A 27218-nucleotide genomic window follows, 5' to 3' on the forward strand; every position below is an offset into this window, starting at 1 on the left:
CTGTGCTAGACTGTAGCAGATCTAGCAGTAGTTTCAATTATTCATCTAGTTCACAAATGAGAGAGGGGACAGTTTCCAAGGAAGGCTCACTTTAAATTATTTTCATTGCTTTCTCTATTATCTCTCTCTCATTGTAATAAACATAACACTTTATACAGCAGCAGAAAAATTGAAAAATTCCTTAAAAGAAATCCCATGAGGACCACTGTAGAAGACTCATGTTACAGGTGTTAGAGCACCATGGTACCATTTTTAGTATTGAGTGTGGTTCATTTAGAATAGAACACTTAACAATGGGAAATGTTTGCTGAATCTCAGCCTAATTTTCACAAAAGAGAGAAACAACACACAATATTATGAACATTTTTCTATTCTGCAATCATATGGCAGTTTTCTTTTTTCCTCTTAGACTTTTAATGGTTCAAAACATGAAGATGCTTCAGTAAGCAAATAGCCTTTCTCTAATTACTAACATAACCTCTATCCACCCTCCCCCACTAACTCAGACACTTTTCAAAGGAACCACAAAACGCTTTGGGAACCAACAAGTAAAAAAAAAAAAAAACTGCAAGATGACATTAATTTTCCACACTGACATGCATCATGCTCACTCAGCTATGCAAACATCTTCCTTTTAAATCTCAACGTCATACCAGAATTTCTCAGATGAAAAGTTCAATATATTTTAGGATAACTTGAAAATAATTTATTGCAGTTAATGAATTCATAAGCATTAACTAAGCAGTTCCTACCAATACTATCAGAACAATATATAAGCTATAATTGTGGATGTTGTTTTCTTAAGTATGCATGCTAATTGCTTAATTCTCAACAGTTGCTTGGCTTCCAGAAGCTCCAGCTGAATTTAAATGAACCTGTGAAAGAAGGATTTTGCATTTTGAAAAGCATTTTCCATGATGTTTCCCAAATGAGAGGATAAGAGTGTGCTAGGATATACCAAATTGACTATGATTAACCTGACACATGAATTAATTCATACCATTTCATAGGAGACTATCAGGGGTTTGGGAGATTATGGTCACAAATTTAGGGATATCAAGAAAATTTTCAATGTAACATGGTTTAATTGAGGACATATATAAGGACATGGTCAAAGCAGGCAATAATTAGAGGAACATGAAAGAACTTTCTAATCATTTTGGTCTACGTCTTCTGAGAAAAAAAAAAAAAAGTGCTGTTTTAGTTTTGATCCAAATAAAAAAAGGGTGCCAACTACATTGTCAATAGGTCACAGAAAAGTAGATGTTTTTACATTATTTATATATAACTGGAATCCTATTCTATATCTTAAATAACTCATTTGAGAAATATACTGGAACTCTATTTCTTATATCTTAAAATTATATATATATAAAAAAAGAACAATAAAAAAACACTTCACAAAATAAAGCTTTATAGATCTTTATAATCTTCTAAAAAACTACAGTGTCTTACAATGTTTGGGTAATGAAACTTCATTTAGTTCTGAAACTTTTTGATATAAGTCCAGAAAATTATACATTCAAAAGCACTATCAAGGTTCAACTAACCTAAACACTAATTTCCACATAAAAATATTATTACTATATAATATTCTAATAATATCAGAAATCCTTAATTATTAAAATATCAATGCTTATTAAATATTAACTTTAATATTAGTGATATTAAAATAATATTACTATACTTAGAAGCAACTTTTATGTGCATCATTTCCCAGTTATACATTTTATCCAGTGTTTCCAGTTGCCTAAAATTCAAAAACAAGGTATATATCTAACCTAAAGAAAAGAAAAGGAGAAAGGACGGAAGGCAGAAGTAAAACTGTACACTTTACATTTACATTTGTAAACCTTTATAGCAAATAAATGTGTCAAAGATTAATCACTTTTAGCTTTTCTGGAAGCAAACATTAAACTGGATTCACTATGACTACGAGTACAGAGGAAAATTAAAAATATGCATCTTGTTTATGTGACAAATTTTCAAATATAATCCATAACATTTAATTAACCATCCACAAAATTTCAAAATTGATTTGAGCTTCAAATTGAAAAGAATTTGATCCATAGGTATTGTTTTTCTGTAAGCTTCCCCCACAAATGGATTTGTACTATACACTGAAAAAAGAAGAAGCAAAGCAAAATTTATAATGAGTTCTAAATGATTGACTGACTGCCAAAAGAAATTATCTGGATTCGCCTCACTGCATCTGACTATGTATCATGACAAATTTACACAGAAAGGCATCCAAAGGTGCCTTTCACACCTGTATTAACTGTGCCCATTCATTAACATACTGTGATGAGGTATGACTTTTACTTCACAGCACTGTGCATACTCATTCATTTTTGTAACTATAAAACCAAGCAGCTAATTACAGTCTAATGAGAACAAGATGGGTCAGTTCAGAAAAGGAAGTAAAATGCCTAAAGTTGGATTTTGGTATTATATTGATGTCCTTATTCATATTAAGATCTTGAAGGCCTAACTCAAGTGCTATTAATCCATAAAGCACTAATACTTGATAAACCCTTTAGGTTTTTACCTAGAAGTTCCACAAACCTGTTTCCAAATGTGAACAAAAATGTTTCAGTCTTCACTGGATTGAAAAAACTCACCCTTTACCTCACGTTTAAGACAAATAAATTAATCTGTGTTGTCGGGTCTTGCTATACATGTTCACAAAAAAATCTAAGAAAAGGGATGGTGCACCAAGTGCAGTGAAGATCACTATTTCATCTTGAAAGGACAGGAAAAGTGACAATATTCCAACCTTTGAGGGAAAAAAATTCTGGTAGATACCCCTAAAGAGTGGGATACCATGGCTGAATTCCCTTCGTTGCCTGGGGAAGTTCAAACTCCTATCTCTTTCACTAGAGAGTACCAAACTTTAATAAAAAAAAGGTATGTCTATTCCAACAAATCATTAAATATTTACTTGTGAAATTGTTAGAGAAAAAATTACTGAAAGAGTTCTTTGAATGAGAAGGTAATCTGAACATGTTTGAGAAATCAGGCTGGTCAGAGAGATGTATGAAAAAAGATACCAAAATTTTTCAGATATTCCAGACACATAGAAGAATCTAAGGTATTTGGGTAGATTTTATACAGAATGGCTTTTCTTTTTCTAGAAAATGACTTTTTTTTGTTGTTATATGAGAGTCGGGTGATAACTTCACTCAGAGTGGAGGTATTCCATTTTGGATCTAAGCGTATGAATAAAAGAAACAGAACTGTTTTGTGTATTATTATATATATAATAAAATATTCATTATATAAACATACATATTGTGTTATTTATGAAACGAAGCAGTGAGCAATATTTGCAGATTGCTCGGAAAGGTCATTCTGAACCTTTGGGATAGGGCTTCTCAGATGCAGCATACGTTTTACAACTAAACTTTTGTCAAATCTGTGTCAGTCCAAAACACTTATTAGTTTTGTTTTTCTTTGTCTTGTTTATGTTAATGTATGAACAGATTACATACAAAAAGTTCTATCAGTGCAAATAACTATTACTTTCTTATGCTTAAGGAAAACAGTTTTTATAGAGGTGATAAAAATAGACTAATCTGTCCAGACAACATGAGAATATTGCTGTTACAATATCTGACTAAGCAAATATGGATAGATTTGCCCAGATCTTTGGTTTAAACTGAGTGTTTTTTTAAGAACCCAAACTCAATCAATGTGTTGGGGTGGAAATTTCTCTGAAGTTTATGGCATCTTTCATTTTACAAGTAAGCTACAAACACAAACAATTAGGATTTGCTCTGCCAACTCACACTACTTTGAAGAAAATTCCTTCCCTCAAATAGCCCTTTAAGAACCAGGATAAAACAGAAACAAGAATTTTCCTCATAACAATGTTCTTGGAATAAGACAATATAAGACAGTTACTTAAGGAACACAGTTATAACACTGCATAGATACTGGAAAATATAATACAAAATTAAAACAACATATGCATGTACATATGCATGTACAAAGCAGCAGCTACAAAAGGTAATACCGTACAGTGACTATTTTGTCTAATCTGGAGAGAGCGATGACGCCATTTGTGGACAAACCACAGTATGTGGGGAGGTTACCTCTAGGCCAGGCAGGCACAAGGGGAGTGTTGTGGAAACAGTGGTGACTACCAATCCTTCTACCAACTTGTTAGCACCTCTGTTTCCACCGTCATTTTCAATGCTCCTTATTTTCCTTCGTTCTGGCAGCAGCCAAGGAGGCACAACTGGATAAGTGAGTGTGGGGCTGGGGTAAGGGTGGAAATGAGCTACAAACTCCAGATTTGGACTCAAGAGATGTCAACCACATTTAAACACAACCTGCTTACAGCAGCTGCCAGACACTACTGAGGAAGATGATAATGAAGCAGATAAGAGGAGGGTTTTTTTTTGAGTTATATGGAATAATCTGAATTCAGTGGAAAAACTGAGGTAAGCTCTGAAGAAAAGTCCCTACATAATCAGAATCTTACTGAGGAAACGTGCCTCTGGGAAGTATTCTATTTCCCTCTTATCCAGCTGCTAAAAGCTCCTGGAAAACTCCCTAATGGCTTTGAACAAATGTTCTGAGCTGTTCTCCTATCCTTCCAACATAGTATTTTTAAAAAGCCAACTCTGGAGAAAATTCTTTACCCTGGCCTTTTATTCTCCTTCCCTACCTCTGGATTGTCATCATTAATGTGTCCTGTTTCAACATACCACAGGAAATCCTGACAGAATAGAAAGAACATATTAAAAAAAAAAAAATCATTTAACTAGAAATAAAATGTTACTAAGCAGTCTTGACTGCAGAGAGTTGAAAGTTACTCAGAGATTAAAGTATTGGCAACTAGTAAGAAAAATAAATTACACTTCTCAGGAAAAAATGCAATTTTCAAGAGGATTTATAGTATGAGACTTATCAATTTGACTAAATGATAGTTCCGCAAAGAAACAAATATAAAATATTACAATTAATTTTGGATTTTTATAGGTATTAAAAAATCCTTCTTCATTTTCAGTTAAAATAATGTGCAATTTTATTATTCTGTTACCACACAGAATACTTCAAAACTGACCATAAAAACTGACCATTATTTTCTATAGTGCTATCATGACTATACAAAAATTTCTTTGCAGATACACTATGTTTTTCACAGATATGTGACATGAAGTCTTTTACCTCATTAATACCTTTAAAGCATGCATATATAATACTTCACTTCCTACTCTACATCCATGGCATAAAGCAGAGCTCTTACTTCACACTCTTCAATTTCATTTTCCCAGTATACATGGGACTCCAAGGAAAAAGAAACTGAGGACAGTCTAAGCTTAATAGGCTTAGGCAGGAAATGCCTGCTGTGACTATTTGGCTTCATCCTTTCTCCTACTGAAGTTAAGGTGTGCAATTCTGTGATTTGTTTTTCTGTATTACCGACAGTACATAGAAATGTAAGATAAAGAGAGATGCAAGTGTCCATTTTGTGAAGGTTTATGCGTTTACATGTATGTTCTGTGCCAATATACACAAAACTCTCCATGCTATAGACATCATATCTCACTATATCCTAATACTCAGAATACACAAAACATGGTTTCTCAGTGAAAAATAGGATATACATACACAAGTAAAGCAAATTTTGCATCTTTTATAAAGAATACAATTCAGATATTTTAAATATGGTATGGAATAGTTGAACTCCTACTATATTAAACATTTGAAGAGAACAAATTTAATCAGAAAAAAATGACTGCTTTTGACTCAAGATTTACCCTGAAGAAAAACTGCAAAAGGAGGAATCTAACTGCCTCCTGTATTTTCACAGCTGGTGTACAAGTAGCAGCCAGTTTTACTGGCTGACAAACAGAAGGAAGGAAGAGAAGATATATCACTCCACTTCTTTTATAAATCCTTATAAGATGCAAAAAAGCAATTTACTAATAGTCATTTGACAAAAGAGTTGTCACTGTGGATGGGCCAGGGGGTGGGGGCTAGAACAGCAACTCCTTTTATTCCTCCTTACCACACAGGCCACATAAATGGGAACAAGGCATGATCTAGTGTTTGGAAATATTTTCAGAGAATTTCTGGGTGGAGATATCACATTCTCTTTGGTCTTTTTGTTCTTTTAAATTCATAAAAAAATATTTCAACATAAGCCACTATTTTCATCATCCTGAAAACAAAATGAAAAAAAAAATGTGAAAGGGAAACAAGCTACTGGTATGTAAGGAACTCGGGTGGCTATTGTTTGCCATTAGTAGCTTGCCACTAGTGGAGTATATTTGGTGAAGCCTTAGGCTGCAGTATGAGCTCTGCATAACCTGAACGTGGTATGCAGTAGTGACTGAGAACCATTGAGCAGCATAGTGTCGGGGTCTGGGTGGCATGGACAGGGGGAAAAAGGATGTGCTGACTGAGGGCAGCACTGGATGAGAGCCATACCTGGCAGATAAGATATCCTGCCCCGCAACGAGGAGCCACCAATCTGAAGGAACATAACATATATGTCAAGAACTGATTGGACTGTAGCTGATGAAACAAAGATTGTATGGGAGCCCAGGGAAAGTCTCAAGCAGGGTCCATCCTCGGAGGCACTCAGGTCGAGCTGATATATGGGTACCATTAAACTCTCGCTGCTTTAAATAGAGTAGACTCTGTGAGTGAATTTCGGATGCCTGGGGAGACCCATACTGCTAGTGGAGACAATGGGATCCCCTAACAAAAGAAATCATTCTTTCCAGCAGACTCCGATGAAATATGGCTTTCACTAAATAAAGAGAACGTTTCAGAGAATATGGAAATAGAATTTGAAAATGTAATTTTAAACTAAGTACTTTTTAAATTATGTTGCCAGATCTCCAAATAGTGCCAAAAATGTTATCAGCTTTAATCTACTGACCATAATAGCTCTGGGTTATTTTTGTTTGTGTATGGGTCCTCTTAATTATTATTTCTTTTTACACAATTTATATGGACTCAGTATCTGACAAATGAACTGTTGACAAAGGAGAAGATGTTACAGGGCCTTCAGTCACACATAATACTATGACAACTGCAAACTTCCATTGGTGTTAGTGCATTAGCAACAATTATATGACTAGCTGTGAAAAGCGCTACTGGTAACTGTCCAAGTACTGAAGATTCATTGATTCTAACAATGCTTTGTAATGAAATGTGACTTTGGCCAAAATATTGTATGGGGGCGTGGGGGAGAAGGAGGAAGCAGAGACTATCAGAGAGGGACAATAAGCTAGAAAACAAATTAAAGGAGAACACATAAGCTTTTGTTGTTTAAAAATGTATTGCTAATGTTCATTATAATGAGAAATTTAAATTAAATTTGGAATTCTTTATGGAACCTGCCTTTGTACATTGGGGGAAAAGTTGGTTCAAATGAAAACCCTTAACATCTACTGATTTAAGCATTTGATTTAATACACTTTTGACCTAACTGTATTATAAAAATTCTGGCAACCAAATAAAATTATTTCTTAGATAAAGCAGCATATAAATGGTCATCTACTGGCATGAATGTTTACAGTTAAGAAAATAAATAAATCACCTGCTTCCATAACCTTCTCCTACCAATACTCCATATGGCCAAATAATATTTGGATAACATCAATACTAAAGACATATATAACTGCCAAAAATCTTCCCTTTATGTCTCCCATCAAAAATAATTACCCTGCAATATTTGAGAGCAGCTAGCATGTCTCTTCCAAGAAATAAACTCTACAAAGTATCTTAAAAGAAAATTTGAAGACTAAAATTTAATGCAATAACATTTTTTTCAGCATAGCCTTTCACCACATTCTCATGCTATTAAAATAAGTTGATGTTAATTATTCAAATAAATCTAGAATGTATTCATCAACCACTACAGTTTCATTCTAGTCTTATATCCAAGTAAGAAATATATATATATAACCACCTTACCACCAGCAGTTGTTTTTAATCAAATGATTATAAATGTACTTATATATGTTCATATGTACTACACATAAATCCACATATTTTATATATAGAGAGATTTACTATATATGCTATACAAAGCCTTTTTTTTTAAAAAAAAAAAAAAAAAGAGTGCTAAAGGAGAAACATTTAGAACGATCTTGTAGCAGATTATAAACCAGGGTCCATTTTACATGTACTATCAAGAATGTACTTGTACTTACATGTACTATCAAGAACAAGAATGTTCAAAGAAACATATATTACATACTTAACAAAGTAAAGATTAGATAATCTGCATACTGCCCAAGCAGAATTGGACTACTGAAAATTAAAATTATTACAGAATTTAGGAAAAATGGTGTAGAAAGCATGCTTCAGACTAAAGCACTGAGTCCCTGAAAAACAGTCAGTTACAACAAAGTTCAGGTTTAAGCAAAAAATTTATCTTCTGGTGAAGATACTCCAGAAACCTACTGATAGACTAATGCGGCTGAAAATGTAACTTTCATAATAGGGCTAAAGTTTATAATAATATTTTTCTAAAAGCATTTTGTATCAGTAGCATTCTCATTAATTTTAAAAGGAATGGATTTCCCTGTTCATTGTAAACTTTTATGGGTGCTATTTCAGCTACTTATATTAAAAATATATTTTTGCTACAACACTTTTAGAAAAAAAAATAATCTATGAACGTCATGTGAACAGTCACTGTTTTGCTGCATACACACTGACAAACTTTCATAACTGTTACAATTCATAAATGATTTTTTTTACTGAGATTTAGTGTAATCTGAGCCTGAATAACTTGAAATTTTCACTTCAAATAGTCACTTGTACCAATGCAAGAAGATTTAAAATGTCCCATTCCAGTTGGCAAGAGTTTTCATCCACATAGCACTGAGTAAATTTACAGCCTTTAGGAAAACAGAGATGTGTTAGCTGAACTACGTTTGTGTTTATTCTCACCAGAATTTAAAATAATAGAAATAAATAAATGAATAAATAAGAAATTACCACCGTCACCTACTCAATTATATATACTCACAGACTAATACTAGCAACATTACCTGTACTGCACAATTTCCATTTATTGACTAATTCTTGCAGTATGTTATGATTAAGAGTATTTTTCTATATTTTGTTTATCTGTGCAGTTTCATAAACAGTACCTAGATGGCCCCATGTACGTGAATCAATTTTAAATGTAGTCATCATAATAAAACAAACAAACAAACAAACAAAAACCAGAACACATTGTACCTCAGAATGAAAACCGTAAAAAAAAAAGTCATAATCAAATAGCCTTGGTAAAGCACTTTAACCAGTCTTTCCTAATTCAGCCTGGGTAAACCTATATTAAGTTAACTATATTTAGAGATATAAGGCAGAAATTAGAGAGCCTGGACATTCTCTGCAATTTCTAGATAATATCTTTTATAGGAAAATAAACTAGATCAGCTATGTGTCTGACCAGGTAACATAAGCACCTGTATTTACAAGCACCTGTATTTACAAGCACCATATCGTGCTTTCTTACCAACAAATAAGCATCCATTTGGTAGCTTCAGAATTTTTACTGTCATAAACAAAACACAGAATTCCCAGGGTTTATTTATTTACCTATTTTAAAGAAAACAGTCTTTTTTTGTTTCGTTGTTTTTGTTTTTTTTTTTTTCCTCTTTCTTTTCTTCATTGTTGTCTGTTTGGCAAAGAGTCCAAATACACACTAGTCAAACAACAAGTAGAGACAAGTAAAATGTGTATTTATGTTACAAGTAATTTATTCCTAAAGCATTCTGACAAGAGCAATTCTGAAATATTTACTAATTCTTGACAATGCTAAGGCTGGCTAACTTTCTAAATAGTCATCTACGAGATTTTAAACATCTACAACAACAACAAAAAAGTCTGAAAGAAAATAAATAAGTAAATAAAAAATAAGGACAACCTGCAACACTGATTGGAAACTTCAAGTACTGGAACATTAACCTACTTTTCTTCATGTTCAGTTTAAGCGATTTGAATCCAATAGCCATCAAATGAGGACATGTTTCTAGAAATCCATCTCACAAAATGAATTTGAAATCACATCCACCTTTCATCATCATCATCTCATTGTATTTGTAACAGACTAGAGAATGAGCCTTGTTTCCTCTGTCTCTTAGAAAGCAATTATGTTCATAGCCTATAAAATACTTAATTATTAAAATGATTTCAGAGTGTTTGTTATGTGCAGTGGGAAAGTTAAATGGCTCTACTTTCCTTTGCCAACTAATGGATCAGCCTATATGCTTTCTTACCAAAAAGACAGTCCATGTAAACAGGGGTATGCCTTAAGATCTAATAAATACTGATTAGAGCTAGAACCACTTCTCCTTCCTCAAGGATATCTTCTCTATAAGCATTTCTTTTTTTCCATAAATGTATAATACCGTTTATAGAGCTTAGGCTTGTATATTGCAGTCCATAAGACTGCACCACTGGCGTATTGCACAGCTGACCATCTCAGTGATGACTTTACATTAACTTTTGTGAATGTTAGCTGTATCTATTAAATCTTTATAAATAAAGTGTAACTCTTATCAGAATAAAACTACTGTGGAAAATCTTGGATACAGTATTAACAAAATGTATTTTCCTTGTTTTTTGTTGTTCTTGTTTTTTCTCATGTTTTATTACAATTAAAAACACAGCAAAAATGCTTTGCTATTTAATCTCATCGTAGCAGTTAAATATTATGAAACCTATCCCTGATGACTAATAGAATAGTTGCAAATCCTAATTATGAATAAGCATCGCACCATTGCATGCATACTTAAGCTGAAATGCATCAATTTTAAACATTCATTAACGGCAATATAAAAATTCACTAAAAAAGTATCCTTTCTGAAGGAATTTATTTCTGTGCTTACTTCACTTCATCAAGAGAATAATTTAGATGATGTTTCAATTGCTATAAAAAAAATGAAGACAGCAATGTTTCATACTTTATAACTCCGTACCATAATTGGCACCATATTATACACTTTTCATGCTGTTAGAGTAGCTGGAATGTTGTCAGAGTAGTCTGTCACTCTTCAAATAAAATATGTTAAAAATAAAACAGACATCAGTGTAACCCTCCATATTTTTTTCATTTGCTTTCCTTTAAAAATGGTGTAGTTTCAAGAATAATATTCCTTGAAATAGAATGATCTCTCTGGCCTTAGTATCAAGACAGCTTAAAATTTGCTATTAACTTTTCCCTAAATGGTGGTACCCTAATAAACAAACAAACAACAACAACCACTTTATTTTAAACCATTTTGAAACAGCATCCATCAGAATTGCAAAATAGACTTGAGTTAGCCATTTAACAACTGATGAGAATTAAAATAGATACCATGCAAATGAAAGCAGTATGAGGCTCCTAAAGCTTAACATAGGGTATTGCACAATACAAAAAAACAGGAAGACAAGAACAAAAATGTCTGGAGCTTATGTCAGAGAGGGGAAGTTTCAAAAGAGAACTAAGATGTCAAGGAGGGAAAGATGAATTCATGAGCACAGACTGAAGAAAGGAGAGAAAAGGAAGAATGGTAAAGATCATTAAAAATGTTCAAAACTGAACAGTTTTGCAACAGAAATTAACTATCTGAAACATTTTACACCTCAGTGCCCTCAACACTTTCCACAGAAAGCAAGCTCACAGCCAGGCTGCCAGCATCTCCATCTGGCAGACTTCCCAACTCTCTAGGTATCCAGGAAGCTGTTTCCCTAGAAGTTCTGCTCAGAAACCCAGAAGAATGCTGAGCACCCAGTGTCTGAATGAAGGAGTTTTCTGCTGGTGATACTCACAAGTTAATAACTTTCTCTTTTGTAGCTAGAAAGATAAAACATCCTTTCATAAGTCTTCAGATGATTATATGTGGGGGACACGCTTCTCCTATATAATGGATTTCCTATAATTCTTCACATCCTACCAACCCTTTTGTAAATTAGTTCCAATGTGAGTTCAGCTTGTCCCACCTTGTGGCACATACACTGGTTAAAAGCAGAAAGATGAGTTCTCTGCTATACCCTTTTAAAGAATATTAAATGTTTGCTTATCTGTACTAGAATATTTGCTTTATATATTATAAAAAGGCAAAGTCTTTACAGCAAATTAATATTTTCTAACAGATCAAAAAATGTAGCTGGAGGAAACAGCACAAAAAGCTTTCTTTTAATCTATATTTCTGTGTGCTTGAAAGTCTAACTAGTTTTCCACTTATGTCAATTGGCCTAACAACTCTACCTATTCTTAAAAGCCTCATCTTGTTCTCAGACCACTATTGCCACAGGAATACTATTGCAATGCTCAAGTGATGTTGTTTGTCTTCTTCACGACCAAACCACAGTGATGCTTTGCAATAATCCTGTAATCAGAGACCATACTCAGCTCTTTTTCTAGCAGTACCACTACACCTAGGGCACATCACACTGTGCTTTGCACTAGAGCATTTCATTACATTTCTATTTACTACACTCCATAATGTCATCAAACTTTTCCAGCATAATATTCAGATTTTTTTCCATTTTGGCAAAAGTTCCCAAATTTGGTTTAGTGAATTGATTCTATTAGTATTCAGCTACTTCTTGTTACAATATTATTAGCAAAAATAATAATGAGATTAGTCTCAAGTCTGGTACAAGATACCATGCTTTAACCTGAGCGTCTTCTCTTTCACTCCTTCAACTTACTAAAATAGTAATACTGGTTATCTGAAGAAAACTGAGTCCTTTTGTGAACAGGGAGTACTCCTGACAGTATACACCCAAAAGCTCAGCCGGCCTTTGACACTAGAAAGTGAGGGGTTCCTACAAAACTAATCCTTTAAGTCTCTTGATTTTTCCATTGTTCTCATGTTCCAGCTGTCTCCTCCCCAGAAAAGGAGATCAGAGGCTTTTTTTTTTTTTTTTTACACAAAGGAAGAATAATTAGGTCATTAAAAACAACAACAACAACAACAAAAGTTTCATATGATTAGTCCTTTTTTCCTAGCATTTTTTTTCATCGTATTTTTATACCTGTTTTTAGGCTACGTAAGCTTCTCAGTAGACCCTTAGGTTGACAATCAGCTCTTTAACCCTTTCTCTTGCAAGGGCTACAAACTCGCTATCATAATAGATTGCTAATCACTTTGCTCTCAGCTTTAATTATTTGTCTATTAACCGATAGAATTGCCATAGGTAGTATTTATTAATAAACGACTTCTCAATGGTCTACAAAATAAAAAATAAATAAATAGTGCTCCTAGGCATGAAAAAAGGAGAAAAACCATCAAATTAAGATTACTTACTTGATTAAGTATATCTTGTTTCTGTAACGCATGCAAGAAAAGAAAGAAGACATATACATTAATGCAGTATAGTAACACTTAGGCTTTGTTTTTATAAAAATTATTTGGTTGAAAGGTTAGTAATGTAGATGAACAGGCTTAAGACAAAAGATAGAATATCATCATCTTACATTAGCACATATGTCAAGAAAATGGTTCAGGTCAGCATTCTAATCTTAATTAGAGAGCGCAAGCAATTTATTTTTAACCGTGCAATGACAGACATCCAAGAAAAAGATAAGGAAGTAAATACAATGTTAGTCTCTCTCAACCCTGTGTACTTAAAAAAATTAAGTAAAAATTGCTGGTTGCCAAAATGGTTGTTGGTGAAACAAGTTAATCAGAAATGAATGCAGTGATAAACACTAGCAAACACCATCTCAGAAGTCATCGTTGCATGCTGCTTTAGTTTATAACAATTTGTTCTCCTTTTAATAAAGACACTGGATTAATTTTCTACCTTTCTACTTTATTCACAAACTGCTGTCACTAATTCCCAGTCAGATGTACTACCTTAAAATGGCGAATATAGTGGTATTCTCTGCATAAATTACATTGATTGTGACAGACTTTTGCTAAACCAGAGTAACCAAGAGAATCTTTGATACATCCACAAAGTCACTTTAGAAAACCCCCAGCACCTCTGGAAATTATAGGTACCCTAAAGAACACTTCTTCTTAGAAGTATCCTGACTACTTTAATAGCTTTCCAGCAGGCTGATGTTAACCTACCTGTGTGTCTTACATCAGGTATAAAATCCAGTCTTAATTACATATTTGACAGTAATTATAGAAAAAAGATGGAAAGGCAAAGGCTGAGTAGCATTTTCAGATGTTTCAGTAATCTGCCCTACACTGAAAGCTAGCAGAGAGTAAAAGTACCATAAATAAACTTCCTATAGTTCTGACCTTCTGATAATCAGATACATCATTTCCACTACACCCAAAACTCATTCATTCAACAAGATATAAGATAATAGAAAAACAAGCCAGATGACTTCTGGTAACAAGCTTCAAATATCAACAGGTTTTTCTTTTGCTATTTGTGTCCCATTAAATCAACTTGTGATATAAAAGGAAAAAAAAAGAAGAAAAAAAAGAAGAAAAATAAAAGGAAAACAAGCAATCAAGAAGCAATGGAGTGGAATAAATGCTGGAACCCTTTAAGCAGGAAGAAGCTTGAAACAAGTTCTTAAGACTTTTTCTTAAATACATAAATATATCACACTGCAAAATCTGTCAAAGCTCTATGCCCCATGTTTATTAGTCTAAAAATTGACACCACCTTTTTGTAGGGTATTGACAAGCCTGGAAAAATACTTGGAGTGTTTATGAGACAATGATCTAGGAAATAGAGGTAAAATGGAAACATGATGGTATCCTCTACAAAACACAACCACAAAACAGAAGTAGAATGTTTAAAAGTTCAAAGTGCTATCTACAATATATAGAAAAGCTGCTCTGTGACTGATTTCACCTGGATCATTAAATTTTTGACATCTCCTGTATCTCTCACTAAAATAACTTAGGATTTTTGTTGTTGTTGTTGTTCTTGTTGCTTATTTGTTCGTTTGATTTATGGATAACAATTGCTTAAATTAAATAGCATATCTGATACAGGGGTTCTCGTCTGACCTGATACAATTAACTCTCAAATCTTCCTGTAAAAGGCTTTTCTACATAGCAGGTTGAATGCATGCCAAAGGCACAGACACACCTGTGTAAGGACAGTTTGTTTGACTTGGAATATTCACTCACCTGCAGAAGAAATTTCAGCTGCTCTGCTTGCAGTTAAGCAGCTTATGACATGAAAACTGAGCTAGTAAATCCTACTAGATCCAAAGTAGCTACTAGCTATGTTTTCATTTTGTTGCATTGCCTGAAGTCTAAGCACTAAGCAGCAAAGCGAAAAAGGTGTTGGGCTTAGCCTGGGACCAACACTGCCCAGTAGTAGCGAATAGCCTGATCCCTGCTGAAGACAGTGGAACCACAGCAAGTTGTCTGACTCGTGTTCCCTGCTCCCCTTCTATCCTCATCACTGTTTTGGACACTGTGCTGTTCTATAATCCCTGGATGTTTCAGTACATTGGTAGGATGCTGCAAGCAAATCACCATAAAATGAAGAGCTCCAGGACAGGTACAGAGGCACAGAATCGGCTCAGGACCAACTATGTTTAATAATTTCAGCTTTGCACAAATTCTGCCAATTCACCCGGCTTCAGTTAGAGCAGTTGTCCCATCTGCCCATACTGATCACTTTTCACTGGGACTCAACCTCCACAGACCCTCAAACTGGAGGAATGACCATTTGACTGCTAGTTGTGAGACTAATCTCAACACTTTAAATAGCAATTTAAACTAATACCAAATACTGATAATGTGATGTGCTACCAACATGAAAACATGTTATTTAAACATACAAATACACAATTACTTTGGACTTTAAAAGGTTACACTTCACAAAACTGAAATCATTGTATGATGAGAGAACTGAAGATTTCAAAAACCAAAAACGGATTGTAACTGCCTTACTTAACAACAATTCTTGTCTTTCACATCCTGAGATGTAGGATCAAGTCATGCTCATAACTGTCAGTACATTTTTCTACTCTGAATTCTCTGAATAATGCAAGCATATTTAGAAACATTATTGAAACAGGTTTTTAGTTAGCTACACTTTGATGTGTTAAGCAGATAAAAATTGTAGTTGAGGGCTTCAAAAGGAAACAATCTATGTTTTTCTATCATTTAAAACAGAATATTTTCTCTAGTAGTGAGTCTGTAGTGACAACGCATGCACACACTTTCAGCTGAATTTTTGGTTTCATAACATGAGAAAAATAAATCCCTCTAAAGGTGATCCCATTACCAGAAACAACACACACACACACACACAAAATAGCAGATTTCATTCGTCTAAGATATGAAAACATGCTTAACGTTTCTAATCCTTAAAAAGAATTGGAAAACAAATTAACTTTTTTTTAAGGTTTTTGGTTATTTTTAAAGGTGTTTTTTTATGTCTTATTATGTTAAACAGATGTGTCTAACATTATGTTTATAAACTTTTAGTTCTTTAAAATATTCGTATTTTTATTTCAAAACAGACTCAGTTACCCCAAACTTCTGACGTATAAAATCTCTTCTATTTTAAATGCTTATATTTGCTACAACATTTGTAAACATTTTTCCCACCATGTCTGACCATTGAAGAAAGAAGAATAATTACCCCTTCAGGATTATATTTTGCTAACACACCACTGCCATGGAATTCTTCTAAGACATCCTTAATTTTCTTAGTGGAATCTAGATGAAGAATGAAGAAAGAGAAAATTAAAATACAGAAAACTGATTTACATAAAATGAGCTGTAATTAAAGAAACAACAACACAACTGCTAATAGCTTTTCTCAATGTGCATCAGTAATTTTCTCTAGCTGTATGAGAGCTGCGGGCAGGAAGAAAATGAGAACATAATGTACCCTCTGACTAAATAGTAAAAAAACAGCAAGTCAACACAGAATGCTCAGAAATACTCTTTACTCCAACTGTTGTTAAGTAGCATATTTCTGAAGGAGTTGTTTGCAAAGACTGTTTCTTTCAAGTCACTTTTTTTTTTTTTTGTCCTTGAAACCTGAGTCATCTACCAAACACGCTCGTTCTCAACAGTGCTACTAAATCTCCTCTGGCATAGATGCCAGTGAGTAGAGGAACTGTCAAAGGAGCCAGACAATATCAAGATAGAGGCCATACTTGAAGAAAAATCTTTTTCTGGAAACACATCACAGAAAACAAATGTTGCTATTGAAACCCCAGTTTTTGTAGACCTCCAAGATATTCTAACTACCACAGTAACTTTCAGACAAGCTTTGTCTAACACAATTGTGTCAAATCACATAGATGCTCCCACACCTTTACTTTTCTATTTGTTGTTGTTTATAAATGTCAACTTGCAAAATAACAAGAGTTATTTCAATAAGTAACCACTACATAAAACCTTTGAACTCAGATTCATTTGGCACGTAAACATGCACATAATGATCTTTTCCACCATAAGTATCTCAGCAATACAGCAAGAATAGATATAACTCAGTTTTGTCTTTAAAATGCAGTAGTTGAGTGCATATTGGTCAAATGTGCATAATGGCCAAATGTGCATAATGGCCACAACACTGGAGTAAACCATGAACCAGTCATCCATGAACCAGAAGATGGATTGCAAAAGAAAACAGGTGTACTTAATGGCTACACACTTATTACTACAGCAAATCTTGGGAAGAAAAGAGAAAAACAAAGACTGTGGAATATGAACAGGACTATCACATGAGCAATTAGTTAGACACTTAAAATTACAAATATTAGGACATAATCTTCCTGGTTTTTGTTGTTGTTGTTTGTTTGTTTTAACTACATTATCAAAATAAAGAATTGCAGTAGTTCTTAAGCGTCAAAGAAACTGAGCACTTCTATCCTGAATCTAAAATGTACATTTAATAAATCATGTAACTTGGAAGGAGAAAACATGACAACAGGTGATTTGCAAAATAGCATTGTAACAGTTTGTAACAGCTATAAACAGGGCACACCAGTAAAACTCAGTTTTAAGGGTTGCTGGGTACTTCCCCTTCTCTCCCTGCCTCCCCTCCATCCTGTTTTCGATTGTAACATGCATAGCTTTTTGCCAATGTCTATCGCTATGATCTTTTCTTAAATTATAACTCCCAAGACTATTTGTGGCCTTGATAAAATAGTTTATTTTCATTAATCAGATGTATTTCAATGTTACTGTCAACTGTAACTAACTGAATTTCACTGGTTTCATGGGCAGCCACAGCAAATATTTACTTGATAAATAGTCATCTATAGTCTTATTTCTGTGTCATCTGAAATACTGCAAATTTTATTGTTTTATTTTTTTGTTGCTTATGTGAAAAAGACAAACTGTAAAAAATGACCACACTTCTTTCATTTCATATTTTTGTCATCTTTACATGAATGCTATGCCTATGCAGCTGCAATTAAAAGCAAACACCTGTGTTATGTTACTTACTAAGAATAAATTAAATCTTTGTTTTTAACTTTGTCATATTTTTTTTAGTTAAGCACGATTAAGACACAAAATATTCTCTGTTCCAGGAACAACACACATATCCTCCCTTTTTCCTGCGTATTGCCTTAATGAAGTCATACAAAAGGCAAAGCACATTCCTTGCTTGAAATACTTGTCAAGAAAAAAGGCTTTGTGGATGTAATTCCTCCTTTGGTTGTCCCAACGAAACTCTTCAGGAGATTTTGGTGTTCTGGACAGGAGCTGTATTTATTACAAGCATCATGCTGCAAATTTCACGGCCAAGGCATATCCATTTTTCACAATCTTTTGTTTGCATTCATTCAACCATTGTTTTCAGTTCACAATGTGGTACCCAAACTAACAGGAATAGATGTATGTATGTATTTTTAAGCACCAAAAAATGAAATATTGATATTTTAAGTCAAATGCCAAAGGATAATCTTCAGTACGGTTAGTCTTCAACCTTCCTCAAAAAAATTAACTCTCCTTACTCAGCTTCTAATAGCTGAACTAGCATTTTAAACGTTTCATCTTCAATAAATTGACCAAGATATGATAACCATATGAATTTTCAAGTTTTGTTCATATCTTGGGACAAAATTAAAGAAAAAAGGCACAAGAGCTAGTGTCTTGGAAATCTCTATGGCAATAAAAAAAAAAGATAAAATCCAATAAAATGTTTTTAATTCTATCAAGAAAAAAAAAAGCCAAGTAAATGCTGCCCAGAAAAAAAAAAATAAAGACAAAAATTTCCAGAAATTATACACAGAAATAATCATGATGTTTCCTTAATATTTTTTCCTAAATTTCCTAACTAGGAAAAAACAGCAATTCTGTGGGTTCCTTTTCAGTTTATTTAGTCCGATCAAAATCATCTGTATGCTCACTGGAAAACAGTGGTATAAACACAAGCCTCAAATGAGAAAAGTAGTAGGATTCACCACAGTGCTACAGAAATTTTATTTTTTAAATAAAGACTTCAAAACAATTGATATACAAATGAGATTAATGGGTTAATGTATTGCTTCAGAATAAAGGCAAAACAATCAAAACCATGACAACAGAAATAATAAAGCTGCATATCTAATGGAAAGATATGCAAAGTTTCAAAGTATCTATTTTTTTCTTAACTACCTTTCAGTTCTAACAAAGATACTTTTTATAACTGAAGACAAATTTACATACCAGTTGCAAACCATTTAAGATTTAGCCCACATTAAAAATTATGATTCATTTTTTAAAATGACTCAGCTTTAGATGAGGAAGATTAAGCACTCATTTGAGGTTGGAATTCAGTGCACCATTTTTCCCATAAATGGAAAACATCAAACAGTAAGAAAACTTGCCCAGATCACACAAGTTCTCTACACTCTCTCTACATCCTCCCAGAAAAATTATTGAAAAGTGTAAAAACAGAAAAAATGAACGAGCTATAAAAAGACTTATACAAAACTCAGCATAAATCAGTGGATTTTAAAACCACAATTTAAGAGAAAATAAGACTAGTAGACAAGGACTGGATTACAATTAATTCTCTTATAAATCCAGATGTGGTTATACAATTCAAAAAAACCATCACAGGCAAACATCTAAAGTCTCATAACAGTCAATTTCAGAATTTATACATAAGAGCTCCAAAGAGGTTTTAGAGATTTTCTATACCAGTATAATAAAATTGAGATTTTTATTTACATATTTTAATTTAGAAATGTTGCAACCTTCAATATACAATTTTTCACGCATGGCATGAAGACATGGCCCAAACTTGAATGTCCTGCTTGATAGCTAAGCCAATGAGAAGGATAGGGAAAAACCAACACTCCCTTGTCATTGCAATTCTTCTACAGATTCTTATTCTGCTGTGGATTTTTTCTTCCTTTTTTGTGGATGCAATTGCATATTAAAAATGTGTGTGTGTGTGCATGCATTTATAAATGTACATTTTTTTCTGCAGTATAACATACAAATAACAGTGTAATAGGTCTGCTCAAGCAATGCCTACGCTTAAGCTAAAATTTTACCGGTCTAGAAACACTGGTATCTTAAAAAGGCCAAGCCTGCTAACAAAGTTGTATGCATCACCAAATTGTAAAAATTTTTCACTTTCAACAAAAAGAGGTTGTTCCACTAACAAGTCTTTCCCAGTATCACTTAAAGTCTTGCAGCATGCCTGTGTTGGTAAGAGATTCTGGTGGTTGACATTGAATGAGCAGAAGCCAGCAGCTTCGTAGGTAAATATGTCCTACATTTCCCATAGGTATGGCTGCAGGCTCACTGCAAAGCTCTTTTAACATAGGTCATACCTTCATTTTGATTTGTGAAATAGAAGTGGTCTTTTGATGCAAATTTCAGAAAAGAAACACACATTTGAAACCATAAACGGGAAAATGCTCAGTTTGCATGTTGTTTGATTCTTTTTTTTTTTTTTTTTGGTTGGTTGGTTTGCTTTTTCATTTTGTATTTAGTATCACAAAAATTATTGTCTTACTGAAAACAGCCATAATGTCACATCTATCAATGATTTTAGTAACATTCCTTAAACTGGAGAATTTGAATGACTACACCCTCCATCAAATCACTCTCCTACTGAATTCTGTGACAAACAGTCAACGAAAAGCTTCTTACAAACATAGACAGAACTGGATGATGCTGCCTAAAAAAAAAAATAAACAAAATTAAAAAAAATTGTGGCAAGTAATTTTTGCAATGGAAAGTTGAGGAGGAAGGTGAAGAGGCAGATGGGGACAACAGCCACTGCTGCAGAGAACTCCTTCTCCTCTGTCTCCAGCAGCTGTTTCTCGTATGTGGCAGAGGCCACCTGACTCCAGAGCTCCCACTAGCCACAAGAGCACAGCCACTTTGCCACTCACCTTTCCCTACAGCCTCAGCAATGGCCCCCTGTTCCTCACCTACAGATTGCTTTGGACTGGCTCCATGTCAGCATACGTCATTTCTATAGAGGCAGAATAACTTGGACTTTATGATGTGTTATTGTGAGGAAGAAACTGGCAGAATTTTTCTGTTTCCTGCAGCCTGGTTACATAGTGACTTATTCTCAGAGTGTGGTCTCCTAAAACATTTTCTCACCAAATTCAAGTATTAGACAGATATAAGTCAGCAGATATGTCCTACATATCAACAACTAAAAATGGATCAAATAACGTTTCTAAAAAAAATAAAATAAAATGCTGTGAGGTAAATCATACCTGAGGATTTTAGGAGAAACACTTTGTTCTTGGTTTTGCTTTCACTGAAGACTATGAAGTACTTAATGTCATCATTAGGAGAAAGATTTATCCATTTTATCCATTGCTATGTACTAAATGATACTTATGCGGACAATCACGACTTCTTTGTGAACAACAGTAATACTAATAGCATGTGCCAGCACATCTTTATTCCACATTAATAAAAAAAGATCTACCAAATCCCACTTCCCTACAGCAGATGTTCAAACAGAAGTATATGTCAAACAACAGGGATTTGGGGTAGAGAGGAACTTAATTTTTGCCTGTTAGTAGAATAAAGCATAGAGAAGAAGAATTAAGTAAAAGACAAAAACATACTCCAGGACTTGAAAGGAACTGCAGGTAAATGCTAGGCATAATGAAAAATATTTTAAGGAGAAAAATAAAGCAAGGTTTTGGCCTAGTATTTTAAAACAGATTTACAGCTACCTTATTTGGCTTATTCTGGACTCTTTTGCCTTTGGATATTCAGAAAATTAAGGATGAAAGAGTTCTAGAGATCCTCAGAGCTCAGCTCTGCCATCCTGGTTCAGCATTTCAAGGGGCTGTGATGGTTGGGGGCTCCCTGGGGCCCAGACCGTGTGGCACCCCCCGTGGCAGCCAGGGCCTGTCCAGCTGCCCCAGCAAGGATCAGGGCAGGCTGGAGGACAGCCCCTGCCCTGGGCATTGGGCACCTCCCTGGGAAGAGGGACATTGCAAGGCTGGACTGAGACATCAGGCCATGGGTGGGCTCATCTTGGCAGGGCCCATGGCCAGGCCGGGCAGGGCTGCAGACCAGCCCTGCTGTGGTCACTGCAGCAGGGACTGATGGCCCCAGGGACTACAATGGAGTTCTGGGCCACGAGCAGGTCTGGGGGAGCTTTTGGAGTTTTGAAATGGGGTCCTGGGCTTTGGGAGCCCCAGGGAGGTCGGGGATAGTCACACCTAGCAGCTCCCTCAGGGCCTGGGACAGCATTCCCTCAACCTAAGTTCATTACGTGGGAAAACCACAATATTGCAAGTCATCCTAATGCTCATCTTTGAAATACAGTATTTATGTACATAGTGAATATGCCATACTACCTTATCTTAAGAACAGGAAAGACTAAATGCCTCTGGACACCTCTCCAGCCCTTGGATTTTATTATCTTATTTGAGCCTGAAAACTAATACAAACATTCAGCCGGTAACTTTGTGGCTCCTTCTTTCCTTTTTCTCATTTCCTGCTTATTTATAACTGGTCACAATATCTGATACAGCTTGCCAGCTCATAAGAATAGTGATGAAACTATTCTCTATTAAATTAAGGAAGTGCTGCCATTGACAATGTATTTCACTGCATGCACTAGCTCTAAGCACTAAGTGTGTAACAGAGAAGAATCAAATCAGTTTGGTTTGAAATTTATCATATATTATTTCTGATTTTAAGCAGAAACAGGGAAATGGTTCTGTGTTTGAGAATACTTGTATTTTTTCTGGGCCGCACCTTGAGTACTGTGTTCAGTTTTGGGCCCCTCGCTTCATTTTTGTTTGCTGTCATCTGCAAAATGCAAAAACAGAGGAAATACGGGGAGAAGCATACATAGTAGCTAGGTGTAATACACTTTGAGATGTTTTTGTCATCATACTAGATAATATCAATGGCAGGTATGACCTGAATTTATTCATTTTTTTCAAGTTTGTTTTGTGTGTGTGTGTGTGTTTTTGTTTGTTTGTTTGTTTGTTTTTAAACCTTGGTAACAAATGTATTTATGCAACATGGAAAAGTATTTAATGTGTCCAACTGGTGGGGAGATTTCCATGTCATTTGAAGTCCCTATGATCAGCCAAGAAAATCGGTAACTGGCAGAAGTCACAAAAAGAAAGGGTATATTTTTAATACACCCATTCTATGAATTTCTCTGAAATATACTTCCATTGTTGTTAAGTCTACAGACTAGTTAGTATATGTGACCTTTTTCCTTATAGTCAGTCAATTACTAAAGTCCACACAACTCAGTGAAAATGAGCTTTTTCCACAATAATGAGGTCAGACCATTCACAACCAGTGATATTCTTCTATATATCAGTTTTTTAAAGACAATATAATTTAAACGAATTCACAGGCAGACATTTACTTCTAAGTTCAGTTGTAACACTGGATCGCCTAAGCTGTTAACGTTGCAAGCATTGAAATAGTAAGGACAAACTGGATGACCAAAGCATGAAATCTATGATCTTCTCTACCACATCTTTTCCTCATTAAATATATACTTAAATCATTAAGACAGGCAATTCACCTCTTTTTTTTTTTTGTTTAAATATACACAATCAGTGCTCCACTGTTAATTCCTGAATTCCCCTTTACTGTCTCCCTGTCTAAATGCTATGGAAGAGGTAGATATTGCCTCGTCTTGAATTCCATTTTGCTCACTGATATCCATGTTACCTCATTTGCCCAATTACTAAGAACTTACGTGATTGCTATGGGGGCAAAAAGTAGAGTTAATGCAAACAAGATGTAGAGTTCAGGTGCTGCTAAAGTGTTTTTAAATAGATTCCATTGGATACATCATATTTTCACATAAAATCATACTTGAAATGTCCCCATTGGTTGCTTTGATTTACATTTATTATCTGCCCTGACATGTAACTTCCAAAACACATAAGCAAATTTGCCTGACAGGCCTCATTAGCCAAAAGAAGAGTGAAAAATCGTAAGAAGTTTAATGTTAGTTATTGGGAACAAAAAAAATAATAAAAGAATCTCAGCTATGTTGCCCATAGGACTGGGTTGCTAGGTAGACAACTGCTCAGAAGTCACAGCCTCCCAACCGCTGCTTAATTACAAAGGCATGAACTGATGCCGAGATTGTTTCTACTGAGATGTTTATACATGCAGCTACCTTATAAGGCTACAAAAAAGTGTACTGCTAAATAGATATAAACAAAAGCTAAAACTCAAATAAAAAAGGCTACAGACTGTGCAGTAAAATCTGGAAATCTTGATTCCAGCCAAAAACTAACTTCTGGGATAATCTTACTCTTGTAATATCCTAATGCATAAAGTCTTGAAAATAAAATAAAGGTCAGTTATAAGGCTATAAGTTTGTCTTAGTTATACATTAGGAAGAATGGGAGTTTTCTTATTTCCATCACTACAGTAAAGCAACTCAGTTTTTATATTTTACCTTCACATATTAACTAAAGTTAATATATGCTCATTTATCTTACAATTGTCATTACAAACCTGTTCTGGGATGTCTGTTTTATGTTCAAGCTCTGAGAAACAAATATGTTTCAAGTACTACATCCATAAATCTTCTAGCTGTGGAGTTCAAAATTTAAAAATTTATTTCCATCCAAGTCAGCATTGTGTTCCGTTCAGTTAATTTTTTTTTCAAAGTTGTTAGACCAAGTCTTCTTTTTGTTAATATTATGTACCTTTTTCCTATTAACTAACTAGTTTATATCATTTTCTTAAGAGCCTTCATGGACAATATTGACCATAATAGACAATAATTGAGAAAGGGAGTACGAGAGAGGACATGGACATGAAGAAAAGCTCATACAATCAGTTTATGCTACTAGAGAACTGTATTCTGTTGATTCTTGCTTGATGCATCTCAAATCCTTTCCCTTTCACTACATATACATTAGACCTGAGTTTTAGATCTACCTTAGTTGAAGGGGATTAGGGATATTTAATGATATAATTCTCCACCTTTTCAGTCTAATATCAAGATTCAAATAGGAAAATTCTTTGCCCGTTCTGTTTAAGTTAGCCTACTGAGCAATCCAGGACACTAGTTTTTTTGTGCCAAGGAGACAACAAGCAAGAATAAAGCTTATAATGTAGTCCATTGATAAAGGCAGTCTTAAACCCTACTACTATCAAGGACTATTTCTGAATTTACCCAATGTCATTTTAATGTTAAAAACAAAACAACAACAACAAAGAATAACAGCAAACAGTCCTCAGTGCCACTCCAGAGAGGACAACATTTTCATGCACTTACCTGACAAGGTCTTGTAATACAATTATTTAGATAAGTAGTATCTTCAAGAAAGTTTACAGAGCTCTTTAATCATCCTAAGAAATTATCTCCTTAACTGTATAATCTCACTTTCTGGACTTCCCTATTTTGCTAATACAATAAACAAAAAGAATAAATAAATCCTCAGTCATCTTTTTCTAGTCCCTCCGAAGTATGTTTAATCCTAAAGTTATCCTCTAATTATTTTTCCATTTTTTTTATCCCATCAGTTTCTCATTTGCATCTTCCCCACTACTAGCTTCATTTTCTCCAGTATCCCCAAGATAAATGCTGGCTCTGTTGTGTTTTTGTTGCTGTTTTTATTTTCCTGTGACAGATACAGCCGTGCACAAGTATCAGTGTTTTAAAATTCATCTGTACAGCCCTATAAATTTACCTCCTTGTCAATGAAAAAATAACTATATTTTAGTTTGGGATAATATAAAATGGATTGTTTTGAGCAAATGACAGAGTGAAGATAGTCCTATTTAAAAAGGGCGTTGTCTCTAGAAAGAGGAAGAGGTACTACAGACCTTCTTCCCTAAAACACCAATGAAGGACTTTTGAAAACACATACTACAGTGAATGAACAAAGGTGGAATTACGGAGGTATCTTGTGAAAAGGCTGGAAGCCAAGTGACTTGAACTTAGTAAACAAGTTCAGAGTGTTCAGAGTTCACTGAGTGTACAGAAAAAAAGCTATATGATGAAGTCCTGAAAAACCAACACAAAACCAAAATCAAACCAAACCAACCAAACAAAACATAAAAACAACAAATGAGCTGGGAAAAATGTAGTTTGTACTACAAATGCACACAGCTTAACTGAATGAAGGGTAAAATGAAGCTCTATGAACACTGAATATCTATATAGCATGAGCGCCTCTAACTTAAAACTTGAGATTAATCCTGAATGCGTTAACATAAAACAATTGTGCTGCTACAACATGAATTAAAGAAAAAAAAAAAGAAAGAAAGGTTAGTGAACAACTCAGCATGTTCAGGAAAGAAATTTCTGATATCCATCTACACATTCACGAGAGAACTAAAATCAACAAGTGTGAAATTGTACTGAACTACTTAAAGAAACCAAAAAGGTTAAATTGGTATTTTACTAAAAATAGATCAGTATGTGTAACTAAATTCATATTTACTGTAAGAGAAAGAAGGAAGAGAGACCAAGCTCCTTCTTCAGAAGACACATGCATACCTGGACACCAAGCAGTCACATTTTTTTTTCATATAGAGACTGTAGCCATTGAGGCACATGCATATCACAGCTCACAGTCTATTGCTGGAGGTCTCTATTGCTTTAAGCTCTCCCTGAAATATGTATTTTAATTTCAGTGAGTGTGACTCATAAAAGCACTGGTTTTAACTCTTTTCTTAAAGAATTGAAGAACTTAACTTCAAAAGGAGAAAAGCTAAGCCTTATCCTTAAGGTATCAAAGGTAGCTAAATTTAACCAGTTGCTTTAAAGCTATGTGAGACGTAATGACAATTTGACTGTAATGTGAGCATACTTATCAAAGTTTTAATATTTTCACTTCCATAGAGACAAGCAACCCTATCACAGGTCTATTATAAAAT

The 27218-nt window shown here is 34.3% G+C and overlaps 1 protein-coding gene across 1 annotated transcript in view; it reads right to left on the reverse strand.

Annotated features, from left to right (window-relative positions):
• The window catches only part of DGKB (diacylglycerol kinase beta), a 357454-nt gene that overhangs the window by 279280 nt on the left and 50956 nt on the right, over positions 1-27218 (reverse strand). Inside the window, 2 exon segments of the mRNA XM_040548594.1 lie at positions 13278-13298; positions 16546-16622. Coding sequence (XP_040404528.1) covers positions 13278-13298; positions 16546-16622 — 98 coding nt within the window.

Source organism: Cygnus olor, chromosome 2 (assembly GCF_009769625.2).
Source record: "Cygnus olor isolate bCygOlo1 chromosome 2, bCygOlo1.pri.v2, whole genome shotgun sequence".
Lineage (NCBI taxonomy): Eukaryota > Metazoa > Chordata > Aves > Anseriformes > Anatidae > Cygnus > Cygnus olor.